Source organism: Protopterus annectens, chromosome 3.part0 (assembly GCF_019279795.1).
Source record: "Protopterus annectens isolate FY-2018-M chromosome 3.part0, PAN1.0, whole genome shotgun sequence".
NCBI lineage: Eukaryota > Metazoa > Chordata > Ceratodontiformes > Protopteridae > Protopterus > Protopterus annectens.
The window spans coordinates 1398523990-1398535023 of NC_056731.1; the positions used below are offsets into that span (position 1 = coordinate 1398523990).

The window sequence follows — 11034 nt, forward strand, 5'->3', positions numbered from 1 at the left end:
TAGAAAATCAATTAGTAATTTGAATTTGCACTCCAAAATGTAAGCTGCCAGAGTCTACTACAGTATAGAAAAATGCATCAGCACTGAACAAAATGGCTTATAAATACCCGTCTTTTGATACTCTGTAGAGGAGTAATTTAATAGTTCAAAGTAGAATCATGTACTTGGGTGTTTTGTTCCACTAGTTTCCCATCAAGTCTCTCTGTGTTCTGTCTAGCTGTACACATGATGAATGGCTAGTATTTAAATAGTAGATGTTATGTTGATGTTGGTAAGTTTGAATGAAAGCACCTATTGTGAATTATAAATTCATTTCATTGGTTCATGACTTCACCCTTAGGCATTTTTCCTTTTCTTTCCTGTCTAGCTTTATGCCATGTATTGTCTTCCCACTAAGACTTTTTAAAGCTTACATGACTTACCTGTAAGACAGTCAAATCAGCATTTTTTTCATCATTATTCTGATCTGAAGCAGAGGATGTGGAGTCTTTCCATATAAATAAAGCTACAGGCTTTTCCCCATTGTCTAATCGTCTCCTATAAAAATCAGCTCATGAAAATAATTTTCTTCTATCACTCATGCTGACAGTATCCCTTTCCCTCCTTCAGTATTTTTCTTATTTTCCTTACCCTTAGAGTTCTTCTTCTGTTCCTTATTGGCTGCATGTATAGGTGCTGCACGAAGAAGATGAGAACTGTTTTCAGGTTCCCCTTTCCTCCTTTCTTCCACATGAGATTCATCTGTTTCTTTCTCAAATTTTACATGCATGTTTTTTAAAGTATTCTTAACTATAGCTCCTTCTTAGTCAGGTTCCACACTAACTTCCTTTTCTACTTTGACAACTGTTGTTTTTTGGCAACAATTACCTTCTTTATCAGTCCCAGCACTGATTATTATTATAGGTTCATAGGTTCATAGAGTAGTACTAAGCTAACTGCCCTTGTGAGCCATTTTAAGCTTAGCCAATTATCCCTTGTGAGACTCAAACCCTGCACCTTGTGTTTGTGAGGCAAACACCTTAACCATTAGGCCACCCTCCCAACCCTTTTTTTTTTTTTTTTTGAGGTTTCATTATTTTATTATCCATTTGTGTATCAAATGCAGCAGTCTCAATAAGTAGACTTGATTTGTTCACACACAACATCTGTCACTTTTTTGAAGTCTGTTTTGGCATCTTCACCACATTTTTCAGCCATGAGTTCCAGCAGAATTCTACAAAGTATTTCTAACTCCTTTACATCCACTTTCAGTTCCACAGCATGCTTCTTGCCTAAAGGCTCAATGATAGCTTTTAAAGCATCCATGTTGTCCACTTGCTGTACCATATCATTCAGAGCAAATAAAACTTTCTTGCCATGGGTGCAAACGTCTGATAGGCCTTCAAGTTCTGTAACTGATGCAGTTCCTGCAATGGACTGTAGTTCTTTGAAGTTTGTGAAGTAGCTCACAGTATGTGGGTGCTCTTTGAACATTCTGCTTAATACAATTGCTTATTATTATTATTATTATTATTATTATTATTATTATTACAAAAAAACAAGAATCTTTTGACAAGAGTCAGTATTACATTTCTCCATCCAGAGACAAATCTTATCCTCTTTTGTGTTTTCCCATTCTATGCACTTTTCTTTACAGGGTGTATGTATTTCTAGCCTTATATTTAGTTAAACATTCCCACCTTTAATTTTCATAGTTTATAAACTTTAAAAATCTTGGCCAGTTATATCACAAATTAAAATATTCACCAGATCTACAGGGTGTAACACTTTACATGAGAACTTCTACAGTTCTACCTGTGTTATTTTATTTTATTTATTTGCAATTTGATTACTGGGGAAGTCCACTGAGCCAAATTGACCCATTTTCAGTGGAGGCCCAGGGAGAAAAGCTCCAAGATGCATTATACAATTTAGATACAAATGATAGTTAATATTAAAGATCTTATGTAGAATAGTTACTCATAAATGCATTCAATATCATGCATAGTTAACAAATTCATTAAGCTTGAAGGTAGGGATCACACAGTTTCATTTGAGGAAAACAGATATGGGTTAGGTGTGGAAACAGTTTACATACAAACTCTTTAAGAAAATGCAAATACGCTTTACATACACACATCAACAGTAGAATGCTATTTACAATATTTACAAAGTTGGGCTGTGTGAGGGTAGCTGTAGGAGGTGAGAGGTTAGAGAGAAGCTATAGAAATTGAGAGCTTAGATAGGCTCATAGGAAGATAACTATGAGAGTTGTAGAGCTTGGGAACCAGAGCGAAAACCCCCTTTGATTAGGTTGGGTGAAGGCAGGCACATTTCCATTTAGTGGGCAGGTGTTTGAATAGCTGAGTTTTGAAGTTTTCTGAGTTTGGTATGGTTCTTAGTGTGGATGGTATTCCTTCTTGTTGCCATGTACACTTACCACTTAAACTTTTTGCTTGCTAGTTATTTTGAGGTTGCAGATATATTGTGATTTAACTGTTATAAGCATGTTTCCTAAATCCAGTAATTCATGCATTTCTTTCACTAACCATTATATTCCATTTCTCAAGTTTGCAATTGAATAGTGACAGAAAGCAGATTCAATATTTGTGAGTGTTGGGCATCTGTGCCATCTATATCTACATTGGCCTTTGGTGAGCCTACAGTCTGATGTGATGATAGGATCCCAGTCCTCTCAGTTTCAAGCCATTACTCCTGAGGGCATACCTTTTTTATATTTTTATTAGATTTTAACTAATCAAATTGATAATGACAATAATTGTATTTAGACATTTGTGAGCATAAAAGAAGAAATATATGAAAAAGAGCAAACAAAAACAACTATTTACAAGAGTGTCAACTAACAATGAAAATTCTCAAAAAATTCCTATACATTATAGTTGATATGAGTATAACTATATTTGTTTATCAAGTAGTTCTTTGAAATTTATCCACGTATTATAGTAGGAGGCAATTTTAGTAGATCTTGATTTATGGTGATAATTTCCAGATGGCATATTTCTGTTGCAATATTTGTGAATTCTCTGAAAGGGGGTGTAGCTTCATTCTTCCAATTCTTGGTTATAATTTTCTTTGCAATTGATAAAATGGACCATAAAAAGAGGGTATTTCATTCTTTTAACACCAACAGGAATAAGAGTATTAAAAAGAATTAATGACTTAGATAAAGCAAAATTGTCCCCAGATAAAGCCTTTAAAAAGATGAGTGTTATTCCAATAAGGTGTAAGTACAACACAATCAAAGAACATGTGTTGCCAATCTGCTTTAAGCTCCTGTTTACATCTCAAATAAACTTGCTTCTTTTTAAACATAATTCAACTTTATGAGGTGTGAAGAAAGATCTATGCAAGAATTTCCAAGTAAAAAGTTTCCATCTAAGAAAAAAAAGTTGTCTGTTTTGAAGATAATAATTTTTTTTTTATCCTCTTCATCTGGAGGTCTGTTGTTAATGTGAGTAAAATGGTTCCAATAATTGTCATTGCAACTTTTTATTTCTTTCATCACCACTCTAAATAATTTGGATAAGGGACTCCCTCCCAATGTGTTTTCTTGCATTAATAGTATTACAAATTCAATTAATTTGGGGATAAGATCTCTTACCCTTGATTGCATTAACTTAATTTTACCTTCTGCATATTTGTCTGCAAGATTGTACATCCAACCCCATATCTTTGCTTAAATAATATTTACTTATGATAACAGAATGCAGGTTTTAATTATTCATTAATTGAAACCAATATATTAGATTTTTTTCTTTAAATGTAATCATTGTGTCTAACCTTCAAGTGAAAATAATATTTTGAGTACATGCTATAGGGGAAAAGAATAATCTGTGCCTTATGGGTTGGATTTCTATAAATTAATTCCTAAAGGAATTTAATATAGTAGAAATAAAATAAAACTCAGTTCTCTGGTGACTCCTTTCAGAAAACTAATGTTTTAGCAACCAGTGTAAACTATTCTGTAGTATAAGATTATGATTAGAGTTTATGTTCTGTTTACATTTTATGAAAAGGCATCCTAGAAAATCTTTCCACCTGGCTGTGTAAATATTATTTATCCAAAGAGATATTATTTTTATAATTGATTATAAAGAATATAATTCTAGATCTGGTAGTCCAATCCCTCCTTCTGTCCAGTCCCTTATATGATGATTTAAGACAATTCTTGGTTTGTTGGGGATCCAAAGAAATTTTAAAATTAACATTTTAAATTGTTTAATACATAGTTTAGATGGAGTTAATTATTGAAAAAACATATAAGACTTTTGATAAAATAATCTTTTGATTATAGATAGTATTCTTCCATTGTGAAGAAAATCTGTTCCATTTATTTATTATATTCTTTATACTTATTATGCTGTTAGTATAATTTTAATTGATTATATCATTAATTTTATCTATTATAATGATCCCTAAATAGTTCATTTTTCTGTTTCACAATGTATTTTGTAAATCTATCATTTATTCCATCAATATTGGCATTTATGGGAAGGATTTTTGTTTTGTTATCATTAAATAAGAGATCAAGTTTTTTTGTAACTTACCCATTGCCTTAAAAACAGCAGAAAGGGAACTATCACTGACACTCAGGATCAGAAGAATGCCATCAGCAAATAATTGGGTTTGCATTTATTCTAATGCCTTTATGTCTAAATTTAACCTGATAAAATTAGCAAAAGGTTATGTAATTAGAGTGAAAAGCAAGGGTGAAAGAAGACATCCTTGTTTAGTTCCCTTAAAAAATTGTATTGAATCAGAAGTAAAAGTACCTATTTTAATGTATGCTAAACACTTATCATAAAGAAGATTTATAAGATGTATAAAATTACTTGAAAACTTACATTCCTCCAAGACTAACAAAATATATTTCTAATTCACAGAGTCAAAAGCACTATTAATGTCTAGACTCATTAATGTTATATTCTCTTTTGTTTTGTTTACATAGTCAATTACTGTAATTATTCTTTTGATATTGTCATAAGTATTTCTATTTAGAATAAAACCAGTTTCATCCTCATTAATCATGGAAGGTAGAATATATTTTAATCTATTAGCATGAATGGCCATGAATAATTTATAATCTACATTTAAAAGTGAAACTGGTCTGTGTGAAGAGCATTCAGTTGAATCTTTCTTAGTTTTTAAAATGGGGGAGATAAGAGTATATTTTCAGGAGGGAGGACATTTTGTTAAATCTTTTTTTATAGAAAAACTTTGTGTAATATGTTTAAGGTTTCTTTAGGTAGTAACTTGTAGAGTTCTGGTATAATCCCATCACTACCTGGTGCCTTGTCAGGTTTTAATTTGTTAATTTAAGTTTGAATTTCAGACATTGAGACATGTTTATCAATTAATTTCACTTGGTCATCAGATAATTTATTTTTTATATTCATTTATAAAAGTTTTGATTATCCATTTTGAGTCTGTTGTTACATAATATTGATTGATTTTATTGTAATATTTTCTAAATTCATTTAAACTATCTTCTATAACTATCTTCTATTTCCATCACTTTTCCTTTACTCATGTGAATAAATTTCCTTTATATGGTTAGACTTACTAAGCAGTTTTGTTCTGTTAGCTAACTTATGCACAAATTTTGGGTTAATAGAGAAATTAATTATCTTAAACTTTTCTAGATTAATCCTAGTTTTATGATTTAAAACGTTCAAATACTTATGTAGATTATTAATCACTTCTATGTTATTATTACCTGTCTGATTTTCCAGTTTTAATTTGTCAAGTTTTTCTCGTTATCTCATACAGTTCTTTGTCCCATTGTTTTTAATTTATTGATAGCCAATTGGTGACTCTACCAAAATGATATGCTTTAAGTGCATCCCATAGATAGATTTCTGAAATATCTCCTGTATTGTATTACAATCCTTTAAGAAAGTTATATATGCTGGTATCCTTCTGATCTTAATGTTATTTTTAGATTTTAAAATAGCTCAAAAATGATTGCATTGTGATCTGAAAGTGGGCAAAATTCCACCTTAACTTTGCCTAGTTTATCTATCTATTTATTGGTGACATATACTCTATCATTTCTGGTTTGTTTTCTATGTCTATTGAGTAATGAGTAAAGAAAACTGATTCTGAGTCTGAGAAATCATTTATGTCCCCAAGGTGAATTAGTTCAGTGAACTTTAACAGTGCCTTTGCTGATGCCTGTATTTTCCATTTACCTCTTGTATAACTATCCTTTGGTGAAACTTTATAATTAAAATCTCCTACCAGTATGATGCTGCCTTTTGAAATTTGAATTACTTGTTCTAGAAGTTGTTAAACAGTTTTAATTCCTATTTCAGGAATCCAGTATACATTAATAAGGGTTAATATTCTCTTATTATATTCTAGGGTAACAGAACAAAGCATAGCCTTATCATCTGTATATGTGTCAATGATTTTAGGCATAGGCAAAGAATTTTTCCATAATATAGCAACTTCTTTTTTTATTATATTGTGAACTTGATAATATAGAGTAATAGTATTAAGTTTGTCTTTATCTTCTGTCAAAAGGTGTGTTTCTTGTAAAAAAAATAACTTCCAAGTTAAATAACTTCAAATATTTGTTTAGACAACCCTTCTTGTAACTGTTGTTATTCAATCCATTAACATGTATGGAAATACAATTAATACATGTAATTTGTCATACAGGTCAACAGTGTAGATGTAACTCTCTTGAAAGTAACCATATGGATGGGGTATAATATATCTTCTTTGTTAAAGAACTGCTTATTAATAATCATACGAACATTACACTTAAAAGTTTAATTAGATACATAATAATTGTTATTGTAGACACTCACAAAAAACAACAATTTTTTAATGTAACTAAACACTTACTTTTAAAATCCTTCAAACCCCTCATGGAGTCTAGGCCTCTGCATCATCATCCTGGCTCAGCTTCTTCAGGATCTCAATTTTTTAGAGGATTATAGGTAAGGTGGTTGACTAGTTTGCAATTGCAGTGATCTATTGTTAAAGAAGAAGTAGGTGCTGAGCAGTTGCAGTCCTTTACATCACGGTCTCCAGCAGTTTTTCCAGCTAACCCCCATTAAGTAATTGCAGCTCTTAGCCACAAAAGCAGTTTCATTTCTTTCAGGTAACCTTAAATCTCCCACGAGGTTTGTTTTAGGGAATAAATCCCTGTATAGGCACAGAGTTTTTACAGTTCAGCATTAACCTTTTTCTTGTCATGAAGAATAAATCCCTATATAAGCACAAGGTTTAATAGCTCCTCGAATACTAAAGTATTCCAGTAAATATAGCACAATTCATTGCACTTTAAAAGGCAGCCTCTCCTTCTAGCTCAGGAAGAGGAAAAACAGAGCACTTTGCAAGTGAACTTATATACACTGGCACTGGTGTATCAATAGCAAACAATAATTTTCAGCAGACCAGTTTTATGTCGCTTCATAAAATGACAGTTTTAACAAAAAATATGTTCTGCGTGCCGAAAGCCACCAGTGAAGTATTTTATTTTAAGTCCAATCACAGAATACAGTTCCTAGATATTAACTTGCAGTTCAAAACATTTTTATAGGGGACAAGGAAAATATTTCAGATTTGCAGAAACTGGGGAAAAATAAAACATAGTTTTCTGCCAGTTAAGTGTTCATACACAGTCCTCACTTTTTACACAGTATTCAAATATTTGGGTTCCTATTAGATGGCCAAAGATGCATTCTTTCAATTGTGTCATGGTCGAACTTGAAAAGACGAAAAGGTAAAATGATGAAGCGGCATATAAGCAAATTCTTTTCCTAGGAAAGAAATCACTTGGCCCCGTCTGTTACTTTGCCATTTTCGTCACTGTAGTGTGATCTCAGACTTGGTATATTTAAGTAGGGGGGTGTGGGTGGGCAAAACCCCCCACTTTATGTTATAAGTGTGTTTTTTTTTCCCATTGGAAAAAAAACGTTGTTCTAAGCATTCGACATGGGGTCGATAAATCAGTGTTCGCTTTTCTAAGCGTTCAGTGATTTAATATCATCTCAAATATTTTGGTATATGTCAACAATACTCACAAAAGAAACAGTTCCCTTGATTCCACAGTAATTCTCAAAATCAAAGAGTTTATCCTTCATCTTCACACTTTAAGCTGGTTCTTTCCTTCTAGATCAGCTTATCTGAAGACTCCTAGCATACGTTTTTCCTTGGTTCAATACATTAGGAAGCAGGAATCTGCAATTATTGAGTACTACCAAGCCTTAAGACTCCCAATTTACAGCTGTTTCTCATTTTTTCTCATGGTGACTCTGCCTCTTTTCTCCTACCTGACCCCACCATCTGCAGTTAATAGTTAGATCACCTAATCCCTTCAGCAATGTGATTTTATTTCTCAGCAATCTAAGCAATCACCACTATGCCACCATACGCATACATAGATGCACTATGAGAACTCCAGTTTAGACTGTTAGCAAATATACCACTTGAGAGACATTCTCTGAATGCAAACATCCTGAAGATTCAGGGGAAAATCAGTAAAACAGACTTTAAAGGTCTTTGCCCTCCACATCCTACTTATATATGCTAAGTTAATGATCATGCAAAATCAGGAAAAAGGCAAAACACCCACTAAGTCTGAGCCATGACTTACACAACTGTAATCTTGTAGTACAGCCCAAAAAATTCTAAAACCTCTGGAAGGTGCCACTTCAAGTAATCTATGCTGGGTGTTGTGTTTACAGGGTATCTTATTTGATCAGATTCAGATCTTCCTAGTGTGTATGTGTGTGTGTGTGTGTGTGTGTGTGTGTGTGTGTGTGTGTGTGTGTGTGTGTGTGTGTGTGTGTGTGTGTGTGTGCGTGTGTGTGTGTGTGTGTGTGTGTGTGTGTGTGTGTGTGTGTGTGTGTGTGAGTGCATGTGTGTGTGTGCATGTATGTGTGTTGGGTGTATGTCTGTGTGTTTGTACATTTGTGCATGTCAGCAAATGGAAGCCCCATCCCTGACTATACTTTGTGGTCAACCAAGCAAAAAAGGGACATGAAATAATGAGAAATTTGTCATGTCAATTCATCATAGTTACCTTTAAAGGCAGAGTTGTACATTTCTGCATATCCATTTAGGAACAGTGATCCCACAACTCCCTATAACATAAAAATAATCATATGTGATAGATTCATAAAAGAGTGATCACAAATGGGTGAAACCATAAGAATATAAGTAGCAATCCCCCTGCATGTCATATAACCCCACTAATTATCTTTGTCAACTTTGAGGTTGCACAATCACTGAGAAAAACAAAATACATGGCACACTGGCAAATCAACCTTCTGGTCAAAAGTCCAACAATAATACATTGGAGATCAACCATATGAGTGCCAATAACTGTTTCATAAAGAATCCTGGCTCCCAAAACAAGTGATGGATAGGCATCACAGTTTTGTAGCAACTGTACTGAAGTTTATGCTAATCACCCATTGCTTCAGTACAAACAAACCAAATGTCTACTCATTAGATTTTGCTCTAGGAACCTACCATAGATATGCCAGGTGTGTAAAGTAAAGGTGCCCATTTTAGAAAACCAGTAGATGTAGGTAATATAGCAAAAGACTGATGTCTGCATGCTAATAATATATACAACATGCATAGTATGAAGGCATCAGCAGTTATGTGCAAAGACATCCCTTTTTATGGCTATAGGTTCCCAGTGAAGTATAGCTCATACTGCACCATTTCTGGACACATATTTTATACCTTTAGGGACATTGACATTGCTGGAGTTAAAGACAGCCAAACACACTTTCATTAATTGAATGGATGGCCATGTGTAAGTTTTGTCTTTGTACATGTCAAAATACATTTGCCATATCTGTGTGCACCCAATATCTATGCTAAACATCTGTCACCACATACCTGACTCCATCCCTTTTGTACCTTACAGTGTTACATATTACAGTTGTACCCACCCACTGTAACAGATGGGTACAGAGATGGTGAACCACTGTCAGACATAGCATATACTGGGTGCTCTTGGGAACTAGGTACTTCCATCATCAAATCACCATGTTATCATTTAAGGTATACCTCTTTAATTAAGCATTATACTCCATCAGCAGGTTCACCTATGACTGTGCACACATTGGCTTCTTCATGGCTAGAATGATATTTTTTACCTGGGGCTGCCTGGAATTGAGCTGAACTGACTATAATTAGTGCACGTTCTGCAGCCTTGCTATTTATTGGGGCATCTGGATACCATCACATTATGCCAGTGCTGTGAAATCTGTACTTGTTGCCTTTTCAGTCCCTTATTACCTAAAAAGTATGTGCTTAATAAACGGGGTTTTCCTTACCTTAGGAATCTCCTCGCTTGATATTGGCCTGATTGCACTCTGCAACTTCCATCCTTGATCTGCTTGATGTTTTGAGGATTTGGCTTGATTTTTCAGGAAAACATTCTTTTGCACATTACGGTCCATGTCCTATGAACCTACTGACATGGTGGTTGAAGTTGATCCCAAAGCTTGTTTCAAGCACTCTCTCTCTCTCTCTTTCTCAAAATCGATTTTCTTAACTTCATGATTAGCTTCCTCTGATATACTTGTTAGTTTTATTGTCATTCCCTGTTGATATGTATTTATGTTTTGTAATAGTGCTCATCTTATAGGCACTTAAACATATTTGAATTTAACCTGCTTCATTACTGTGTGGTGCATAGCTATCCCTGCCGATTGCCCTTCCTTTCTATATACCTTGAAACAGACATCAGTGCTCAGAAGCACTTTTGTGCACCACTGCAGTAAATAGAAAACTGCACTTCAGCAGTGCTCTGCCACCTTTCCCTGTGCCTCAGTATTCATGTATTTCCTGGCCTGACACATTCTGTGGGTCATATGCACTTTGGGACATAACACCAGATGGCCTCATTGCTGTATCTGATACACAGCACCCAGAGTGTCAATAAATTCAGTGGCCCAGCTATGTCCCAGAACACAAATGAGTGATAACAGCTTTTCTTCTTCCAAAAGATAAACAAATGCTACTAGAAAAATAACTCTTTTAATAGAATAGTAGTAGTGA

The 11034-nt window shown here is 33.8% G+C and overlaps 1 protein-coding gene across 1 annotated transcript; it reads right to left on the reverse strand.

Annotated features, from left to right (window-relative positions):
• Positions 1-1046: 1046 nt before the first annotated feature.
• LOC122797307 (cytoglobin-1-like) lies at positions 1047-1487 on the reverse strand. The gene has a single exon (XM_044066135.1). The coding sequence runs from the start codon at positions 1471-1473 to the stop codon at positions 1111-1113; it is 363 nt and encodes a 120-aa protein (XP_043922070.1). The 5' UTR covers positions 1474-1487; the 3' UTR covers positions 1047-1110.
• Positions 1488-11034: the final 9547 nt, after the last annotated feature.